The sequence below is a fragment of the Poromitra crassiceps genome (assembly GCF_964638095.1).
Source record: "Poromitra crassiceps genome assembly, chromosome: 5".
Classification (NCBI taxonomy): Eukaryota; Metazoa; Chordata; class Actinopteri; order Beryciformes; family Melamphaidae; genus Poromitra; species Poromitra crassiceps.
This window is the reverse complement of record NC_139642.1, coordinates 38,433,537-38,456,544: the sequence shown is the minus strand read 5'-3', so window position 1 is coordinate 38,456,544 and position 23,008 is coordinate 38,433,537. Positions and strand designations below refer to the sequence as shown.

General features: G+C 42.4%; 3 protein-coding genes across 3 annotated transcripts in view; 2 read left to right on the top strand and 1 right to left on the bottom strand.

The window, feature by feature from the left end:
• Positions 1-5,557: 5,557 nt before the first annotated feature.
• On the top strand, positions 5,558-6,282 carry LOC310777295 (claudin-4-like). The gene has a single exon (XM_083637607.1). It carries the CDS (start codon positions 5,578-5,580, stop codon positions 6,241-6,243), a length of 666 nt encoding a protein of 221 aa, XP_083493733.1. The 5' UTR covers positions 5,558-5,577; the 3' UTR covers positions 6,244-6,282.
• Positions 6,283-9,118: 2,836 nt separating this feature from the next.
• On the bottom strand, positions 9,119-14,184 carry sbds (SBDS ribosome maturation factor). The gene is made up of 5 exons (XM_083637586.1): positions 13,962-14,184; positions 13,567-13,696; positions 13,241-13,441; positions 11,622-11,786; positions 9,119-10,858 (listed from the first exon to the last, which is right to left on the bottom strand). The coding sequence occupies exons 1-5, from the start codon at positions 14,093-14,095 to the stop codon at positions 10,730-10,732; spliced, it is 759 nt and encodes a 252-aa protein (XP_083493712.1). The 5' UTR covers positions 14,096-14,184; the 3' UTR covers positions 9,119-10,729.
• Positions 14,185-14,502: 318 nt separating this feature from the next.
• Positions 14,503-23,008, top strand: part of tyw1 (tRNA-yW synthesizing protein 1 homolog) — a 101,740-nt gene continuing 93,234 nt past the window's right edge. The window contains exons 1-6 of the mRNA XM_083637346.1: positions 14,503-14,624; positions 15,041-15,168; positions 15,412-15,546; positions 16,128-16,229; positions 17,830-18,024; positions 19,495-19,788. Of these exons, the coding sequence (XP_083493472.1) occupies positions 14,534-14,624; positions 15,041-15,168; positions 15,412-15,546; positions 16,128-16,229; positions 17,830-18,024; positions 19,495-19,788 (945 nt within the window). The 5' untranslated portion in view covers positions 14,503-14,533. The remainder of the gene's footprint in view (positions 14,625-15,040; positions 15,169-15,411; positions 15,547-16,127; positions 16,230-17,829; positions 18,025-19,494; positions 19,789-23,008) is intronic.

Below are 23,008 nucleotides of genomic sequence, written 5' to 3'. Positions count from 1 at the left end.
ATGTCAAGTGGACAAAGGGGGGCACTTCAAGCAACGTCACCCCAGGGCACCATGCTGTCTTAATCCAGGCCTGTCTGGGCCGGTTAACAGGGGTGGAGGGCCGGTCCTCGCTTCTTTCTGCCTCCCAACACACCTGACCTCACTCTATCCACAGGCATGCTGCTGTAGGAAAAGTAGCATGGGTCCACAAATTGAGTGTATAAAGAAGACTCTTGGGAAATTACTGTAACTAATTAAATATTGTTGGCGTGTAGTTTTCTAAACCCCAGAAGTTAGTAGATTATTGTTATTAATATTCTTTTAGATTTGGCTAAGCAATAGCCTATGCATAATACATTTTGAAACAAAGGGAAGATGATTCTGAATATGTAATTTAGTATGGCTTTGAGAAAAGTTTGCTAAGAAAAAATAAGAAGAAACGAAGTGAAGCTCAAACTGCTCATGGCTTGAACCGTTAGTTTTTTGTGAGAATTATGCTCTTTTAGGCTGCGATAAGGCAACACCCACAACTGCATGAAGCATTTCCTCTGCATGAGTGGTTTTGATGGTGTGAGCCTTCACTGTGGTGACAGATAATGACAGAAATACTGTGACTGTTATATGGCTCTGCAGACTATGGACTGCTGTGCCACTGAGTGATACAGTACAACAAAATAACAACTACAACCAAATCTACAAAAATAATCAAAGAATTATCAAGGACAAGTATGTTATAACATACTAGGACTTAACCATAGGAATGTCAATGAGATATGTTTATCGTTATGCAGGCCATTTATTATTAAATATCTATAATTGAATGTTGACCTTTTCCTTTTTCACATGACAAAGAAGGTTATCTTCTCCAAACACTTGCATTGTTCTGCTGCTAGCAGATTAATTATTCTGCAATAATTTATGCTGCCACATTTTGTTTTGTAGATCTTTACTAAAACCCACTGTCATGGACTACATTGCAGTGAAATAAGCTGTGGTCTTGCAGTGGGTGTTGAATTCACCTTAATTAGTGGTATACTATAGGACGAATCAGTGTGGCATCACTGGCCACCCAGAAATGCGAAACCCCGCGGCAGTTAACTAGTATGAGTTGTGCCAAACAACAAACGTTAATATCTCAAAAACTATACATCACATCACTTATATTTTGACATTCTGAGCGAGAGCAGAATTAGCTCACGAGTTTGATGTATAATAGCCTATACGCATGTCATGTTAAAGTTGTGTGAACTGTCACAGTTTTTAAAATGTAAACAGGGTCAGCCGGCTAGAGTCAGACACTCAAGCCTCCCAAAGCTCAGGCTCCATAGGATTCCATTGCCGTTGCCACAGTGATGCGGTTTGTTTACCAAAATGTTGCTTGGCTGATTCCTCGTATATGGATCGGTCTCCGTTCATTCGTCTGTCACACTTTGTGAGTGAGTGATGATGTTCTACCATTGGTCGGCTGTGGCACGTGGCACACCCGCGGTGTGAGTTGGCGCATGCGCGGTCTCGCGACAGGGCAGGACTCAGTTGCTGCCTGCCTGTTTGTGAACTGGCCATTGTGCCCTTAAAGAAAGTTGCTGATTTCCTAATTTAAAACTACATGCAACGCAGCAAATAAACACTGTCAACAAATTAACCATGTTTAGAGCAGCAAAAACGCTACTGCATAAGGCATACATGGGCAACATACGGCCCGCGGGCCGTATGCGGCCCGCGGGCGCCCCCTGTGTGGCCCGCGATGGAATTGCACAAAAAAAAAAAAAATTTTTTTTTTTTTTTTTTTTACAGTGCACTTGATAGTACTTGATGGTATATTGCAACATGCAATATACCCGCTGAATAAGTGTCCAAATGTTCATGTCATTCTGGGCAATACTAATATTTATGACTAAAAGGCTAAAAGTAATCTCATGTGTAAGAAATGACTGTTCTACATTGAAGTAGAAATTTAAATAATTAAGTTGTTGGTTTTGGATTTATTTAGCTTCAAGAGTGCATTTTTGTTCTTGTGTGACCCTCAACACAGCCTTTGAGAATCCCGGGCCACTTACTGATACTTATGCTTAAATTAACCTATGAAATTAACCCACTCATATTCTGGTTTATTTCAAGAAAAACATTTCGGCTAGTGGAAATTCTAATTGGCTGGTAATTTATAATCTAGCAGCCATATTGGCAGGTGGTGAAAAAAGTTAATTTCAAGCCCTGCAGGCCAGGGAGAGCAGGTGGTGACATAGGAGTGAGTGACGAAAAGGATCAAATATTGGTGGTTAAGACTGAATAATGACATCACAATTGTTAATTTAAAATGAGTTATTCCTCTAAACCTGGCTTCAAATGCCCCAAATTTTTCACGCTGGCGCCGTTCAGCCCTCAGCAAAATCTGGTAGCGAGGACATTTTTTTGTGGCCCTCTCTATCATCAAAGTTGCCCATCCATGGGTTACGGCATGATAATATTTGTTCGGCCCCCGGCAACAATCTGGGTTTCTCATGTGGCCCCCCATGAAAAATAGTTGCCCACCCCTGGCATAAGGCGTTAAGGGAACCTTGTGAATTGTAGAGTGATAGCGTCTTTTCCGAAAGGCAGACAAGATGAGGCCTTTAGAGGACATCTGTAATTTGTAGCTACAGAAAATAACCTGCATTACACTTATGTTATCGTGTGCTATGGAACTAAATTTGCAGTCTGAGCCATCTTACATTATGTGCTGTATCACACTGCAACACTTATTTTTCTATTACTGTACAATATTTATTTTGTTGAGGACTTAAAGGATTTTAATAAACATTGGTTTTGGCCTCTGTCATATTTTCTTTGTACTGTATATTAGGCTGACTCTCGGGGGGGGGGGGGGGGGGGGGTTGGGTTAACCTTTGATACAAAAAAAGAGAAGCTGTGAAGAAAAGGTATAAAATTACCATACTTTCTCAAGTGTGTTGGCCACAGTCAGGCTTTTCTTAACCTTGCGGCCTGTTACTGACTGTAAGCGTGAGAGATCTTTTTCACAACTTAAAGAGTGATGAACAAACTGGTCGAGCTGATGCTTGATTGTTTGTCATCCTTATAACAACCATAATTTCAAATAGCCTTTGCAATATTCAGGGATGGACTATGGGAGACTTCCCGGTGGCTGCAAGGGTGTGTCATGGGGTCAGAACACAATCCGGGAGAGTGAATCGATGACAAACACACATTATGGTTGAAAAGTAGAACCAGTAGGTTCTGCAGGCAAAGTTTGGTGCCTTAAACAACTGTTTTGGTTAGTTTTACACCACTTGACTGGCTGGGCGCTGTTTTGGATCTTCGAGTCAATCACAGTGCTTAAAGGAATAGTTCACCCAAAAACGAAAATTCTGTCATCATCTACTCACCTCACCCTCATAAATTAAACAGGGTAAATTTGTTAGTCCATAATGTCAATGGGGGACATTTCTTTAGAGTTCCAAAATAAAAAGCCAAACAATCACACTGTGAATAGAAAGCTATATATATGTCATTATTTCAATCAGCTGTAGTTAGGATTGGCACTAAATTGAGAGTCGCAGGAATGAGTCCGGAAAACATCGATGCTAACACTTCCGGGTTCTTCACTGTTTTCGCCTATGGGATTTTTGAATGGCTTTTTGGCGCAATGCTTCAAATGAGGTCTGTGGTTAACGCAAGCTTATTCAAACGCGAACCAGTGTTCAGCAGGATAATCTTCACACGAGGACCACGTCTATGAGTTTTTAAGCTTTTACCTGCCGTTAAAAGGGCGGCTAGCTAGCAAACGGCTAAATGAGCCTACACTGTTGAGTCGACGGGGATATTATATGTCAAGAACGTCATCACTTCAAAGGACGAACACGGAAATTCTCTTTCCCTCACCTGGTTCAGCCCGGAGTAATCAGTGCACAGCAGCGTACACATCAACAACACAGGTGTGGTGACGTGACGTGGAAGCCTATGCGACACTGTGTGTAGTTCTGGATTAGCTTAGCACGAGCTTTTTACTTCTAGGGCTCGCATTTACGCTTCAAAACTCATGAAAGTGGTCCTCATGTGTGAAGATTATCCCGCTGAACAGTGGTTCGCGTTTGATTAAGCTTGCGTTGCCCAGAGACCTTATTTGAAGCATCGCGCCAAAAACCCATTCAATAATCCCATAGACAGAAACAGTGAAGAACCATTAAGTCTGGGACTTCCACGTTCTGACTACAAAAATACGTCATCCCTGCGGCTCTCTATTATGGCGTAAATATAGGTCTTTTTGGAACTCTAAAGAACTGGGCCCAGTTGCACAAAGCACCTTAGGTTAAGATTTCCCTTAGAGTCAGAGTTTATTGTGTCCATAAAATAGAATCGGCTGCACAAAACACCCTTAAATCTTCTCCATAAGGTTAAACATTTTAAGGAAAACATAAGCACAAGATTTATGGGTGTTTTGTGCAGCCGATTCTATTTTATGGACACCTTAACTCTGACGCTAAGCAAAATCTTAACCTAAGGTGCTTTGTGCAACTGGGCCCTGGTCCCCACTGACTGCAGTTGTTTTGGAGAAGGCTGCTATGAAGTTGTGCTGGCAACCTCCCTGTTATATGGGCAAACTACACCTGTGTTTCAACTGGCATGAGGATGAGTAGATGGAAGAATTTTAGTTTTTGGGTGAATTATTCCTTAAGTAATTGACATGAATCTGAACACTCTAAATGGCTATCTGTCTAAATGAATTATCAAATGGAATTCCCAGGTACAGTGTATCATGAAGTTTGAATGCAGTAGAAATCCTGTTGTTGAATCTGCTTATTTTCCATCCAATAGAAAAATGTGTTGTGTAAGAATCTTTAGTCAAATTATAAAAATAATACATCTGTCACATTTGGTCAAGGTTCGTGTGCTTTTTGAATTTGCCCCAAGGAATTACGAAATACACATTTTAGTAGCCTATAAATGTGCCAGTTACATAACTATTCTGCAATGAGAAAGGTTATGGCCTAGAATGAGTCTCATTGTTGTTTGGGATAGCGTCACCACAGCAGCTCCACAGAGAAACAGAAGTGTGAGCTACACTATTGTGAAGACACACATCCAATATCACAAAGAACGTGTGGCTGTAAAGTAAGTTTCCTCTCAAAAACACGAGCCAGTCGGTGGAAAGTCAGAGCACAGTGGCATCTTTGTTTTGGTTTCTCAACAGAAACTGAGAGAAAGACTTGTTATGAAACCATGGCAGAGCAAACAGAGGGATTTCCCCTCTCCACCCACTCAGCCTCCATCCACGCCTGCTTCTTTCCATGAATGCCGGAGAACTGGTTTTGCTTTCAACAGACATGCAAAAGACACACACACACACACACACACACACACACACACACACACACACACACACACACACACACACACACACACACACACACACACACACACACACACACACACACACACACACACACAGTTCTTCTCTCTCTATCTCTCTCACACTCACGCTCTCACAGATGCACACACAGGCTAAAACAACACCCCTCCCCTCCCCTCGGCGCTGTGCTGCCAGCTGTTTCTGGTTAGGCAGCCTGGCCTGCAGTGACGAGGAGGAGCAGGCCCGAGTGAGTCATGGAGTGGTGGATGGAGCTGGCTGTGTTCTGCCTGGCCGGGACCGGCTGGCTGTGTGCCATCCTGACACGCTGCATGGCCCTCTGGACGGTGAGCGGCACGGTGGACAACACCACGGCCACTCTGCCTGCCTACTGGGACGGGGTATGGCTGGAATGGGACCACTGGGACTTAGCCCATGATGGCAGCCTGCACTGCTCCTTCTACCAGTCTCTCATGTCTCTGTCTGGAAGCTTCCGCACGTGGAGAACCCTCGTCGTGGCATCCATCGGGGTGGGGGCTTTTGCTGTGGCGATCGGCGCGGCGGGGGCTGCCTGGTTCCCCAGGCGTGGCCAGGTCAAAGTTGCATCTGGTGCTCTCTTTGTTTTGTCCGGGATAGTGATGCTGGTCCCCACCGCCTGGACGTGCTATCACACCAGCCAGCCGCTGGAGGGCGCCGTCGTGCCGCTGGAGAGAGCCTGGGGAGCTGCGCTGTACCTGGGATGGATCTCCTTGATTTTTATGCTGGCTGGAGGGGGGGTGCTCATGACCAGATGCCCCACTTTTGAGGAGCGCGAGGTGTCTGAGGAGAGGAGGTACCCTGGTCCAGAAGAGGACCCGCTGAGCGGCATCCACAAGACTACATTCACACACAGCCAGTATGGACAGAGATCAGAGGCTCTCTGAGGGATCCAGGCTCCTACAGGAGCCAGGTGGGACCAGGCCCGCGGGAAGTAGGGGTGCTGCAGGTGCTGCAGCACCCCCTAGATTTAAAAAAAAAAAAAAAAAAAAAAAGATTTTTTTTTTTTTTTTTTTTTTTTTTACAAATGTAATTAAAAAATATTTTGCAGTGCACTATGTTCCTTTCTTGTTTAAGAATGTTTCGGGAAATGAAAATGTAGCCTATTTAAATAGAATTATCAACAATAACAATCAAGGAAGTTACATGCTTGTAGGCTATAGAGAAGAAGAAGAAGCGCGCATGCACGCACATGTTGTGTTGAACCAACCAACAACCAATACGAATTGTTTAATCTGGCAATAAAGAAATGTGAACTTGACATGCTATTTTAATAGCCTACTCAAAAATGCACCTCCCACTATACAGCAAAGAGAGGAGTCAATGTTTCTTGATATATGCCATTCAGATCAGAATAGTTAGTCTAGTCATTAAGTTTGCTGATAATATTTCTGTCATGTTAAGTCTGTGTCATGTTAACTGGTGTATTCAGAGCAAATAGGGAGATATAGAGCATTATCATCATGCTATATATCTCCCTCTTTGCTCTGAATGAGTGAGAAAAGGAGAAAATACTGAATAATTACATCACAATAGTATCCTAATGTTAATTTAAAATGAGATATTCCTCTAAATATGGCAAAAAAATGTAAAAAAAAAACGTCAATTTTTTTTTCGGCGGGGCCCTAGCGGGCCCCACCGAGAGTCCCTTCCTCCCAGCACCCCCTGCTTAAAATGACTTCCAGCGGCCCTGGGTGGGACTGTGATGTGTTTAGTCAGTGTGAGTGACCAAACTGCAAAACTATGTGAAGTGGGTGTGGCTACACTTAGGGATAGAGGTAGAAGTCTGGACATGTTGCCTAATGATGCACTGGTTAATTTATAAAGACAGTAACACCAAAAAGCACATTTAGAACTTACTTTTATTAATAGGGATGTTAATGGGATGATGTTTGCATCTTGTTCCGCTGTGTTTCTTACATTTCTATTACATTATATTTACACTTCTATTGAGCTTAACATATAAAAGAACAACATTGTCATATATTGCAGAGATAACAGGAGAGAGTTGATGCTTTGTTTATTGATCGACACAGATTCAAAATGTATGCAGGGCTGCATTTTAATATTATTCTTTTAATACTGATAATGCTGATACTTTAAATTCAATTGTGTCAGATTTTTATGGGTCTTTATTTTCTAAATAACATTTGTACATACTGCTTTTGTAAATGCAAGTCTATAATTTATTCCCTTAATACCTTACAAACTACAGTAGTTGATACCTTGATACATTATGATGCCTCATGAAGTAATTGATACCAAAAAGACTTAGTACAGCACTTGACCTATATGAGAGTAATGACATTTGCTTAGTTTGTCGAGCATGTAAAAACATCTAAGTGGAATTAATTTGCAGAAAAGGCATTGTGGAATAAAGCATCATGCATGACTTGGATTCAAAATGATTCATAAACACAGTATATGTGTTTACAACCACCACTTGATTATGAAAACGCAGTGGTTTTAATAGCCTATAACATGGACGTGTTGAGCATGAATAAACGTCATGCAAAGACAGAAATAACACTTTTATGTTAATGAATAATCCAGATGAGGCTGGCCTCACCTGATACCACTGTTTGCAGATCAATAGCAGTGTTCAGAAGGTTATTCATGAGACTTGGCCAGTCACTTTCCTCATAAAGAATACTGAATCCAACACAGAAGGTGCAATTTCACTTTGTCCTGTCCAATTTGACAATGGAAGTCAAATGAGAAATCTAAAATGGGAAACTTGCACTTATTCTCTATTTTCTTTTACTCCAGAAGGGCTGAATGTTATTGTTGCATTCCATATTGTGCTTGAGTGTTGTGAATGAGAGTTGACTTTGCACCCTGAATTCCCATTAAGATGTAATGGACCCGTTTTGGCATTGTTACAAATAAAGATGAGAATACAAACATTTTTAAAGAAAATCATTTCCCCCAAAATCCTCAAAACAATTCGGGTAACACATATCACCAAATATTGAACAAACTGGTTTAAGAGTTAGGCAATTCAACCCAAATTTAGAAAGGGGATGGATAGATTTACAAACTATTTGAATTTTATATTTTTATTTTGAGAAATTTGTTTTTACTTTGATAGACTGCTATGCATAGAACTCAGAGAGGGAAAATAAAATTAAAATACATGCAATCTACCGGTAATCTTTTTAGAGCACAAGGTAATGTGCAACAAGTCAAAGAGGCTGATTAATTGTTTGAGCAACTGTCTATAGATTTTGCCTGGGGTTACAACACTGCAATGATGTGATACTTTGCACGAATAACAGGGTCCTGCTATTAATTCTAACAGGCACTGACTGCCCCTGTTAATAATAGATGCTGAGTGAACTGTAGGGTGAAACAAGAATTTACCAGTCCACCATTCTTCTATAGTTGAACTTGAACAAATCACGGTACTCTATTTCTCCCTACTGGTTAGACAGTAGGCTGCTAGGTCAATACTGTATGTACAACACAGTCTGTAACCCTTTCAATTAGAGGCTATGCAGTAATGACCGGAAAATAACTAAGCAAATTCTGAGTAAAATAGATGTAATCACTCATTATAACATTAGAATGACGAGTAACTACTAAGTAATATAGAAGTAAAATAAACGTGCAAGCTGGTAGCACTGGTATGGAGAGGCAGAAGTCAGTCTGTTGCGTTTGTGAATACACGTACAGCTTACTATACCAGATAATGTGTGTCTGATACAAATCACTGCACCAAACCAGTCATTATTAGCAAAACACTGTAAAACAAAAAGAAAATAGCTTGGTAAATATTTATTTGAGCACACTCATTTTAATACAACAAAATATAGATTATTGGGTTAAAGAAGCTATGCATAAAATAGGGATATCGAGTATGATTACATGGCACACAGAGTAAAATGGAAGGCAAAAACAATAAGTACTAATGAGTATTGCTGATGGTCCAGTGATACTGACTAAGAGCATGCTTTTCTGTAAATAAGTGAATTCAGGCCATCTGAACTACTAACTGACCTGCAGGTTAAAGCCCCCCTGCAGTATATTTTGTCATTTTTAAGATACTATGAAGCACACTCGATTCCTCCGCGGGCTCCCAAAATCGTGAGACACCGCCCACCCAACTAGGCGCCATCGTGCAACTGTGCGCATGTGTTTGCTGCATAGTCACGTTCTACATGGGCAGTCAGTGCTGTGGTGTTTGTTGTCTACATAGTCACGTTCTACATGGTGGAGACTGAACTGACAGACAGATGCTGCCCCCAAGTGACATCACTAATGACATCACAATTGCTCGAGTGACATCACTGATGATATCACAATTGCTCGAGTGACATCATTGATGACATCACTCCGTTGCTCGAGTGACATCACTGACGACATCACGCATCACTGAAGAGATCACAATCGTGACTGACGCCGCCACAGACACCACTTAGCCAATTTTAACTACCGTAATAAGATTCATGTTGCTGAGTCTGGCCATGTTGATTAGCCACACTGTTCGCCGTTGTACTTTTTGACAAGAAGTTTAAAAAATCAGCTGTTGCTAAAATGGGATCATGACATATGACTTAATGTAACACTATATAATAATAGTGATAAGTCATGTCATGACTGAGGACGAGCCGGTATGTTAAATAGCTGGCTAGCTGTTAGCTATGTTATATAAGCCCACTGCTGTAACAACTTCACCAGGCTCAAATCACGCTCTTCCACGGGAGCATCTCACTACTATAATAAAGCAGAGCACAATTGCACATGCTCAGAATGGTGTTAGAAATGAGCGCGCAATATTTCTAGTCAGCTTTGAAATCCGTTGACCGGTTTTTGATAATGAAGCAATAATGCAGCTTGCAGCTAAGCTCATGTACGTTATGTCGGTGTTGGTACCCGTCCAGATGTGTGGTTCTTGGCTGTAGCGCAGACAAAGATTGAAGGCAAGAGACAAAGCTCTAGTGCTTTTTTGACAAATAACTAACTAGCCATGGGGATGCAGTGGAGCAAGCTATTAGCCTTCAGTTCTTAACAATGGAAGTTATTTTGCGCAGAATCAGATGACATGCAAATATACAAACATATATTAGAATGTTTGAATAGAACACCAACAGTTAATCAGGTAGGAAAACTGACTGGAGGGGGCTTTAAGGTATAACTGCTCAAATTTCTTTTGAAATACATTCTGCCCTATAAATGCAAGTTGGGCAAAATAAATTCTTATGGAATCTTTTCAGTAAGTGAACTAATTCCTTTATAGATACAGAGGCTGAGGAAACAGGAATGACTATATTGGTATAAAATAGATCTCAAATATCAGTCTCTTAAATTAGTTTGTAGTTTGTGTGCCATGGTGTTGGGCTTTAGTGTGTTAAAGGGTTCTGGGTGGTTGGGTTACTCCAGCTTCTCATCTCCCTCCTCCACATCCTTCAGACTGAGGACCTCCAGGGAGCCTCTGCCTTTGGTCTCACAGCGGATCAGCTCATCGATCTCCCTGTAGCAGCCAGGATCCACCAGACAAACCTGGGAGTGAGGAGAAGGGAGGTAGAGACAGAGAGAGAGGATGGGTATTGATTAGTACAGACAGACAGAATGGGAATTGGAACAAAGAAAGCACTGGAGAGAAAGCAACAGTGTCCAGCGCACTGTCAGATACATCTCACAATCACCAAGCAACCAATACAATTTTAGAACCAAAATGGCTTGTATATATGTACTGTTTGCTTTTATGCTTATGAAGTTTATGTACACTTGTATATTGTTTGGAATTGTTTGGAAAAGATCAGACCTTTAAAATCATGCCGGTATCTAGTACTGTATCTTGCTTTAATTTCCCATCTTGCATGCAGTCATTTGGAACTGCCTACCATACTACCAAACGAACGCAGAATGCAGGCTTTTCATAGTAGTATGCAGAATGAAACTGTTGAATCAATTAATTTGCAGAATGCTAGGTCATGCTTAATTGGCATTACTTATAGAGGCTTGCAGAGCAGCAGGGAAAATGAACCACCACAAGATGGCAGACACCTGTCAAAAAAAAGTTTACCCTTTTTCTTCACAAAATGATGAGGTTTTGTCAGGTTCTGTCATATTATCTCTGGCATCTCTATTTCTATTTGTAATAATAATAATAGTTGCAATCGCCATTAATCTTGTGGTATCTGGGTATTTTTGGCATAGGCTACTGCAGATTTTGCTTTTGTTTGCATAATACATGCCATATATATATAGTAGGCGGCTCCGAATGCAGCCACAGTCTGGAAAATGTGTCAACACCCCTCACCATTTCCAGCTGCTCATCAAAGTCCTCGCTCTCCACCACCTTCAGCAGCGGTTTGAGCTTCTCCTTCAGCCTCTTGCCCTCCTTGGCTGGCAGCAGCAGCCTCAGCCTCATGTGGGCCCTCTGGATCTGCATGGACTCCTTCAGCTGCCGGATCACCTCCAGGGCCTGGGGACAGGGAAGACAGACAATTGTGTCAACAACATCATACAAAAACAGATCATAATCCCCTATAGAGGGTATGCATGTGATGTCACAGAGGCAGAAGTCACTGCGGGGTCACACCCACTGAGTGGCAGCATTAACGTTCAGCTTGAATGCAGTAATCAGTCAAGATAAATGACCTGCAGGAACCTGCAGAATAAAATGTTTTTGCCACTCAGTCCCGATTGAGGGGGCGTGTTCCGGTGGGAAGGTGACGTCTGTGCATACCCTCTATAATGAATGTCAATGCCTTTCATTTGGTGATTATGATAGCGACGACAAAATGCCAGTAAATGCATTCCCAGTAAATGCAGTCAATTTCCCATTTACTCTCACTGCAGCCTATGCAATAGATGTAGCATACAGTATGTGGGTATCTGTTCGAAATGTTGACTGTAGCGTTATTCTAAATGAAATAGTAAAAAAACATTTCTTTACTGGTTATATGGTAACTTGTTTCATTCATATCTTACCTGAGGGTTGCGTATCGCAGTGCTCTTCAGAAAGTGTTTATCCTTATTTATCGGTGGGCTTTAGATAATCCTCTTCAGAGAAATGGTATCAAACTTTCCGGTGGAGTGTTGATGTCTATATTCAGTGCAACAAGCCACAGCAGTGTAACACCAATATCTTTCAAAGGAAGACGGTGGAATCTATATGATGGGGTGGCTGTGGCTCAGGAGGTAGAGTGGGTCGTCCACTAATCACTTTGGATAAAAGAGGTCGGTGGTTCGATCCCCACCTCCTCCAGTCTGCAAGTCGAAGTGTTCTTGGGCAAGATACTGAACCCCAAATTGCTCCTGATGGTGTGCCAGCACCCTGCGTGGTAGCTTGCCGCCATCGGTGTATGAATTTCTGCATGAATGGGTGAGTGTACCTACTGATTGTAAAGCGCTTTGGATAAAAGCGCTATATAAATGCAGGCCTTTGCCATGATGGCCAGTACATTTGTATGTTTGAACAGCTCGGTAAAACACAGACGCGCACAATCATTGAAATGTTTAGAAAAGTGAAGTTTGATTTCACTCTCACTATCAGGCTGATAGTATCAGTACTTTCTGAACCCAAGTCATCCGTGGCGGAATACAGTGCTTGGCATAGTGCTTGCTGTTTGACGTCAAAGTTTACAGTAGCATACATGTAACACTGACATTGATTTGTTTAAGTGAGCCTTCTTTTAGGTGGCTAAATTACATTTTTGTTCGTGACACCCATTCACAGAAGCAGAGAGCTCTGTCAGAGCTGCTCCGCTGCTCTAACTGGGAGCGTAGGGGGTGCATTCTACTGTGTGTAGGCCACTGACTATCGGTACTTCTACAGTAGCACAGCATTCACCCTTTGTGTTGTTTCACAAAAAACAACATAATAATAAAAATAAATAAACAGGAAACAAACCAAAGTCAAATGTAGCTCCTCACCTGCTGTTTAGTGCTCTTGTTGGCCTTAATAGAGTAGTGGATGTCCTTCATTGCCCGCTCAATGAGATTGACTGTGTACGGCCTCTTGGTCTCTGGGTTCACACACTTCTCTGCCACAATAGTAGCAATGTCCCTGAAATTCGTCTCCAGCTGACTTTGCCTCTCTTTGTCTGACACCTGCAGCTCTCCTTTAGCCAAGATCTGTACAAAGAAGAAACAATGAAAACTATCAGAGGAATAGGCAGACACAGAATGCTGGATAGGCCTGTGGTGGCAAATGTTGAGTGGGTAAGAGTTAGTCTGAGTAATAACTATTTGTTACTTACTTGTTTACAGATTTCTGTCAGATCATCTGTTCCAAAAGCTTTGGACAAGTCATCTTTCTTTGCCACCTGACCCTTGGACACATTAACGAAAACAGAGCTTGTCTGCAAAACCTCATCCAAGTCTTTCTCCCTGGAAGAAATCAGAACGTGGAGATTCAGTTTGATCTCGTTGAAATGTCGTTGTTGATGAAGGGCTGTATTAAAACGTGGTGAAAATACTGGCTGACCATAGTTGTGGGCTTATAGCTAGCTAACGTTAGCTAACAGCAGCTAACGTTATCAAATTAAATTAACAAATGTATTTTAACACATAAGAAGTGAGTTACTTGGTAACCGGTTAAAGTTACATTAGCCAAATCATTTGAACGTCATGTTAACACGTTAACGTTACTCACGCTCCTGATCTCCAACTCATAACTTTGTTTTTGTAGCAGGCGATTTCAAATCGTTTCCCTCCTTTCTTCATCCTCACCACCGCCACATTGGTCAATCGTATTTGATTTGTCGGCGTGAATATAGCGTTAGACATGTTGAAGTTTAAGAAGACAGAATACTCTATCTATGCAGTTAGTTAGAGGTAAATGTGAAATTGCTGTCAGATTACAACAGTCGTCACTGTGGCTGTGCTATGAGTGTTATAAATGAGTGTCCACTCTGAAACAGAGACATGAAACAAACGTTCCGCTCCGGTTTCTTTTCTATTAGAGAAAATATAGACTACCCTCGCCGGTTCCAACATTTAAATTAAAAATAAATAGATTTATTTCGATGTGAAACAAGAAAATATTATTTAACGTACTATGTCGTTGTTAAAAAAGGAGGGAAAAAGTACTCAAAGCCACAGAACCTCAGAACCACAGAAAACTACACTTCCCAGCATGCACATCGGGCAAACAGGACAACACGGAAACAACTGCTGAAGACCTCCTTTGACACAAATTATTAAAATCATTTCGTTTTGCAAAACATGTGGACCAAAATAATGCATAGTGTGATGCAGGGTTTCTTCGTATTTCTTTTGCATGCCATAAAGCACGTGTCTTCGTCGGACACTAAAGGTGAGTTTATTTGAAATCTAGCGTTAAGTGGAATTGTAAACGCAACGTACAGTAAATATTGATATGGCTAGCAGGCTAGTTAGCTACCCTTTATTTGCTGCAGGTGAATTGAGAATTGTATGTCTTTGGACGATAACCATTGGTAACCCACGCAAACACGGGGAGAACATGCAAACTCCACACAGAACATGCAAACTCCCCACAACCTTCTTGCTGTGAGGCTAGTACTAACCACTGATCCACCCACACCACACATGTTAAACACACCTGTTAAACCTGTTGCGTGCTGCTGTGCAAAGATCAGCATTAGCCTAGCAAAACCATAGCGGATCCATTTGCATTTGCATTGTAGCTAGCCCTAGTTAACTTCATCATGTATCTCACAACAATGATATTGTATGTCACTTCCTTCCCAGTGTCAAATAATGCCCACATTCCCAGTGAGGGCTACTTCATGTCTGTATGGCACAACAGACTGTACTTGTATTCAGCCGCTGCACTTGTCTTTGGGATCTGGCTCTCTGTGAAGATGGCATTTAAGAAGGTAATCTGTCACTTGCTGATGTGTATATTTATTAGGTCTTATATTGTGTCTATTGCACTGTTAATCTTTTCAGAGGTGTTGAGTTTTGACACTGGCCATGCTATGGAGTTGCAGCAGTTTCTGAAAGCTTTAAATACCCTTCATGATTCCAAATATTGGAGACAAACCGTGTCCTTCCATGAGAAGACAGCTGTGTGTGAGAAGACATGTCTTTTCATGAATTTTCTTCTGTTTGCTTTTTAGAAAAGCTTCTCCAACCAAGTTGGCCCGTGGCTCTACAAAGCTGTGAAGGAGAATGGCCATTCTGTGGAGAGAGACACTGTGGTTCATGTCTCAGGAGTTAAGATCTTCTACGGCTCACAGACTGGAACAGCAAAAGTATGGATTTTGTTCTTTGAAAACATCAACATGCTCAGGATGAGATGGTGATTCTGTGATATGATGTTGCATACATACAGTCAGTCACAAACGAAAAGTGAGCCTGCATTTATGAAGCTTTTACGAATAGTAATATTGATCTGAGGTTACTACCCATCTTACATGACCTGCGATGTAACACGTCACTACATACTTACTTTTGGCTGTTTGTATGGAAATTTAGTAGGTCGGGGCTTGTCAGCAGCAAAGAAACTCCTACACCAGATTGTAAAAACACTCACTTTTACGCACGCACGCGCACGCACGCGCACGCACGCACACGCACACACACACACACACACACACACACACACACACACACACACACACACACACACACACACACACACACACACACACACACTCTCAAAAGAGATGAATAAGCTGTTAAAGGAAGCAATAAGCTGCCTGTAAAATGCAAGATTTAATTATGATTGATTTGTTCAAGGCTAGATAAGCGGCTGAATAACAGTGAATTGTAAAGATAGTATTCTAAGATATCTTAAAATAACTAACTATGATTCTCAACTTGACTTGTCCAGGGCTTTGCAAAAGAGCTGTCAGAGGAGGTGAAGGCTTTGGACATACCAGCCGAAGTGATTGACATGCAAGACTATGATCCAGATGACCAACTGGCTGATGAGGTAGGCCAAGTCATACGAGCCAAATAATGATTTGGAGTAAAATGGCGATTTTCATTTTCACAAAATGCTGTAGCACTCTTATGTGGCAGTTAGTCCTCAATTAACTAGATTCCTCTGCTATTTGAATTTATACAGTTACTGCCACACATTTATACCCCCCCCCCCCATCCCCAGCCCAGTTTGATAAAGCAGAGCTCCATGCATAGAACTGACTTTTCAGTAATTGCACAAACACAACATCACAGGAATAAATCTGTCGTCAGCGGCTCTAACTCTTGCTCTCCTTACTTTTGGTTGCTTATGTTGGTTTAGCAACAGCAACAGCAACAACAACAACAACAACAACAACAACAGCAACAAATGTTTGGTGATGGTGACAGAGCTTAATTTGCTGTTGCACTCATTGTAGCTTCCTTTATAATAGCATCAGCTAGATGCCAAAAAGGTAAGATGAGCAAACTTAGCCGGCCAGTCTACTCTCTGTACAGACTGCACTTTGTGGCTGGTTAGTAATCCAGCAAGTCAAGCCTCGACTGCCCTCACAGTAAGTCATCATCTAAATCTGTATAACATTTAGTACACAACATCATGCAGTCCTCAGTCAGGAAATGTTTTATTTAGAATAAAGTTAATCAGAGTAGAACAAATCACAGCTGTCTGAATGCTTACTAACCAAACAGCAAAGTAACAAACCACCACAAGCAGCCTCAGGTTCTGCCACTGTTGCGCTCCAGTCCAACTTTTCCATGTCATTGTCCTGAGCTGAACTGAGGAAAGATTGATTATTTTCATCAACGTTGCTTTTTTATTTTGTGGGCAGAGAGGCGCCCTGCAGTGCATTGAGAGATGAATAGGAGATTGGCTGGCTGGTACACAGCGGGAGAGGAAATTGGTATTTATGCACTAAGATAGGCGATACAGTTTTTGGTGATGGAAAATCTCTGCAAGAGAAATGACCCCAGGCAGCAGCCGGCACCTAGATTCAGTTGTAGATGCTCAGTGCAGTGACTCCCACCGGCCAGCCATCAGTCAAGAAGACACCCTCTCCTGAGCAACGTAGACCCAGCTGGACATGAGGCATAGTAACCGCCATGCTCCGACAGTTTTCTGTTCGTTTACAAGGGGCCAAGGAGAGGATGTGTGCTTCATATTTCACTTTAGTAGTCCCTTTGTATCTACTCTTGAGAGTGATTTATTTCCACCCTCTGCCTGTGTGCCGTTGAATTGGTTTTCTATTAGTCGGCTGTCTTCTGTTGTGAAATATCAGCCTTAGACTCGTATATTTGATGGTATTGTAAACGTATATCATGATTTTAGTTTCAGCAAATAATAATGAGTTAATAAGTAGTTGAAGATGAACAAGATGTTATAAGATCCCAAAATTGCATTTAATCCCCCCTCATTTCAGAACCATTAATTAATTTGATTACCGTATTGTGATTAATAATCTTGTTCATAATATCTATCAAAATGATCAAGGTCATTTCACCTATAATCATGTAGTCCATTGTACAGATATTCTCCCTGGTTCTTTTCTGACATTCCCTACTGCATTGTTTCACTGATTCCTCTTGTCCGTTTTGATCGTTTCTCTACACAGTGCACCAACAAGTCGGTCTGCGTGTTTCTCTTGGCCACCTACACTGATGGGCGGCCCACGGAGAACGCTGAGTGGTTCTGTAAATGGCTGGAGGAGGCGTCTACCGACTTCAGATATGGGAAGACTTACCTCAAAGGCCTGCAATATGCAGTGTTTGGTCTGGGTAACTCTGTCTATGTTGGCCACTATAATACGGTGAGAAAGCTTTCTATCTTTAAATCAACCAGTGTTTTTGCTCATCTGATAATCCTCTTCAAACATTAGTGTGCAGTGTTTTTTTATGTTATCAGTTATGGGTATATATATAGACAAAGAGGGGTAAGAATTCAAAGGGGCATTAAGTACGCTCTGAGGTTTATTGACCCCTATTGGTGACTATTAGGAATTACAACAACATTGATATAACCTAAATCCTCCTACACATGTCTCTGGCAGTTACCATAGATGGCTAATGTTGGTGGCAAATCTGTAGCCTCTGGCAAGCTGTTAAAGAATGGCTACCAGGCAAGAATACAAGGCTAGGGTGGCCTGTAATAGAGTACCGCAGGGATGACATATTTTTGTAGGCTTACCCAGAAATTGCCGTTTCATAATGTTTTGTTAACCACAGACCTTATTTCATGGATCTAACTGAAATCCCCATACTAAAATCCCATTGCCTTTTCTCCCTACGAACTGGAAGTGCTACTTCCGGACTCATTCCTGCGCTACTCTATTGACACAAACAATAAAGTCACATTTCACAATAGAGATGAGTACACAAGCTAATTAAAGCCGAGCCAACAGAAACCTATTAGTGAAGAGGCACTATATCATCATGCAAAATACAGTAATAATAACACCCCCCCCCCCCCCCCCCTCCCAGCTGAAATATCTTGCGACCTCGTAGCACCATGATAGTTGAAAATGCATGGATGAGCAGGTGGGAGGAGACAACTAGGATCGTCTTGAAATGCCAGTGGGGAGTTTTTGTTCCAAAGGGGGGAGTGCAGGCCAGAAAGAGAGTACTGTATTAAAAGCCAGACATCTGAGTTCCTGGTGAAGTCATCATTGAGTCACTGGTATCAATCAGCAACCCTATTAAACCCCCACAGATATATTGGGACCATTTTGTGCTATGGGACACAATAAAAATCTAAATTATTACCCCTTTAACTCTCAAAGTAGAGGTCACCCCTCAGTTTACACGCAACAATAAACCATCTGCAGCTTTGGATTACATTTAAACATTGTGTGTAGCTGTAGCAAAAATTTTCTATGACTATATGTCGCAGTGTTGAAATCCAATTAATCACTATACTGTAGCTCAGCAGGGGGCAGCATATTCCAGTTCCAGACTGGATTTCAAACCCACAGCTTAATTATCTGGGTAAATGAAACAAAATGCACTCTTCTTTGAAATTCGTTAAAGAGCCTTTGCTTTCCCATTTACACACCAAAGTGTTTCAGTATTGGCCTTCACCGGAGCTTTGAACATGAATTGTTTGAAGCTCCCCGACGAAGGCCAGTGCCAAAAGGCTTTACTCCATTTTTGTATCAATTTTTGTTTTTTTCTCTTTTCTTCTTTGTTTCAACTATTTGCTATGAGATCTCTGGGAGAATAAACCAAGCATTTAACCCCATCCAGTCTTATTTAACCCTCGTCTTTTTTGTTGTCGTCTCCAGGTGAGTAAAAACGTGGACAAGTGGCTGTGGATGCTGAGCGCCATGCGACTGCTGACCAGGGTAGAGGGCGACTGCAACGTGGTGAAGAGCCGTCACGGCAGCGTCCAGGCAGACTTCCTGGCCTGGAAGGTGAAGTTCCTGAACCGCCTGCGGGTGCTGGCCAAGGGAGAGAAGAAGAAGAAGAAGTGCAGTGGAAACTGTAAGACGGGAGGCGGCTCCTGTAAGAACAAGAGGAGAGAGAGCCAGGGCCAGACAGATGAGGAGAAGGCAGCTCCACACCACAACAGCTCTGAGGTAATGGACGGTACATATAGCCTGTGTTGTAGTACTCGAGTCCGGACTCACTTTCCGGACTTGTGACTCGACTTGGACTTGAGCACTGATGACTCAGACTCAGACTTGGACTTGAGCACTGATGACTCAGACTTAGACTTGGACTTGAGCACTGATGACTCAGACTTAGACTTGGACTTGAGCACTGATGACTCAGACTCAGACTTGGACTTGAGCACTGATGACTCAGACTTAGACTTAGACTTGGACTTGAGCACTGATGACTCAGACTTAGACTTAGACTTGGACTTGAGCATTCATGCATTCAGACTCGGAAGTTGGAGACTCCGACTCGGACTTGTTGCAGCGCAGCCACTTCTATAAGTGACATGTGTGTCTATCTGTCCGATTGAGGCGAGGCGAGCTGAGATGATGTCCGCACGGGATTTTGATCAGTGCACCTAGGCCCCTCCCCCCGGCTGTACAAGGGAGTGCCGTGGCTCAACTCAAATCCGATGAAACACACACACGCGCACGCATGCACACACAGTGCCAGAGAGGAGAGAAACCTGCACCAGCGACCATGTTGGAAATAAGTGTTCACACTTTTACATGTCTATCCCTTGGATTTTGTTCTGCTATATCCATAAATAAAATCAATCAATCAATCAATCAATCAATCAATCAATCAATCAATCTTCAACAATTGGGTGTGATTTTTGTCATAGGCCCTAATAATTTGGCATAAGGTATTGATAGCTATATTACAGTGACGTTATTCAATTTCATGCAAGGGCAGGCACATGTGTACCACCTACATGTGGATTCAGGCTCATGTTTACTAACTCCGGACTCGGACTCATCTAATGGGGACACGACTCAGACTCTTCTTTGGTGACTTGGACTCGACTTGAGATTGGACTCGGACTTGAGATATAGTGAATTGACTATAACACTGCATATAGCTCACTGTTGTGTTAGTATTGCACGTTGGGAACACACATTTTGGGGCACCAGGTTGGCCTAGTAGTTAAACAGAATAAACTGGACCACCCAGGTTCAAGCCCCCGTATCTGCCCTGCTGAACTGTGTTTGTGCAAAACACTGAAGCCCTACCAGCTCCTGGAACGCTGTTTTGTAGCTGACCCCGACACCAAAAATCCCCCCACAGAGATCAATGAAGAATGAAGAACTATTGATAGAGCCTGTCTGTCCGTCAGTCCATCCGTCAAACATGATATCTCAGGCACCACTGGTCTGATTTGGAGCAAACTTGGAAGTATATGATGCATTTTAGCACGATTCTGGGCTGGCATCTAATCTAAAAAAAATACACAAATTGTCTCCTGATGGAGACACTATAATTAAAGGTAAACAATTCAAACTTAGACAAACACTTACGGATTGGATCAAAGGGTGCCTGCATCATTCATGGTGGGGCGACATGTTTCTCTTGTTATTACTCTGGCATTAGCCCACTTTTGTAAAACCCTTACATACAGTAGTAGCTGGTACATTTTTGTCCAGGTAGGGCTATACCGAAAATACGGCTGGACAATATGGTTGATATCAATATATATCACGATATGGTTATTTTTTATTTATTTATTTAACCTCAGTCAGTAACCTGGTCAGCAGCACTCTGATCCCTAGGTAGTAGGTACATCAAACCTCCCTTATATTGCATCCAGATTTTGCTTTAGCGTCCATGATGTTTACACATTTGAATTACTAAAGCTCATAAACACGTTGGAAGGACTTCCCACAGCACGTGAATGCACCAGTTACATTACCTATGATGAAAGCACGAGAGCCCATAGAGAACGCATTGCCGTGCCTACAGCTGGAAGAGAACCTCCGAAAGTGCGATTTTCCAACCAGACTGAAGTTGCATTAAAGGGACTGTACAGATCCGATACTCCAGAACATGACTTGACACTGCAGCTGATTGACTATGATATTCAGAGCCAGCCCTCTCAGGCAGGACAAACTGTCTAATGTAGATTTATTTTTTCTGTTTCTTTTGCCCCCTCTCTGTGGAGGGTGGCGCAATATCACCCTCTATTGGCCAGCCGCCACTGACACCCAGTTCAGTGGGGATACATTCACTTTGCAGACTGTGTGTGTGTGTGTGTGTGTGTGTGCGCATGCGTTCATGCGCAACATGTGTGTGTGCGTGCGTGCGTGCGTGCGTGCGTGCGTGCGTGCGTGCGTGCGTGTGCTTGTTTTTATATCTGTATTAGCCTTGTGGTGGTAGACTGGCTACTTGTCCATGGTGTTTCCCTGCCTCCTCCCCAATGCATGCTGGGATAGGCCACAGCCCCCCGTGACCCTGAATAGGAATAAGCGCGTGAAGGCAATGAATGAGGAAGAGAGCAGTTGGTGTGTGTAATTAGGAGGGTGCCCTCTGTCTTGTGATGATGCCTTTGAACATCATATGGACACTTAAGATATCAAAGCAGCTCTTATCACACTACTCAGGGAAGTGGACCGGCAGTGATAACGGCGCTGGGTTGCGCTCTAACAACGTGATTAAAATCAGATAAACGCTCTGAATGTCTCCGAAAGATGAGCGCTACTCTCAGTTTATCATGTCCTGATTTAAGTAGCACTGATGTCCTGCATTGTTAGGGATGGGCTTGTGTTATAAAATGTGCTGCACGTCTCTTTTTAAGAAATTTCTCATTTCCGTCAACGGCAGGATGGTTTTGCAGCATGACAAAATATTACAAATTTGTTATTCTCTCGTCATTCACTGACACAGGCAAGTACACACACACACACACACACACACACACACACACACACACACACACACACACACACACACACAGACACACACAGACACACACACAGACACACACACACACACACACACACACACACACACACACACACACACACACACACACACACACACACACACACAATGACATTGGCCCTCATTTATCAAGCCAACGTATGACAGAAAACTGCCTGTACAGTCACCCCCATGCAAGGCTCGGCATTTATCAATCTGCACGTGAGCGGAGGACACGATGAAAAATCACCATGACAGCTCTCAGCCCGTGTACGCAAGTTAAAGGAGAACTTCACCCAAAAACAATGCTGATTTATTTTTGCACATGGTCTCACACATCATTTAGTTTGCCAGTTATTGAGAGTTGATTTGAGTTAAGTTGTGGACCAGTGATGTCATTCATGCACAAATGACATCACTGGTCCACAACCAGATAAAATG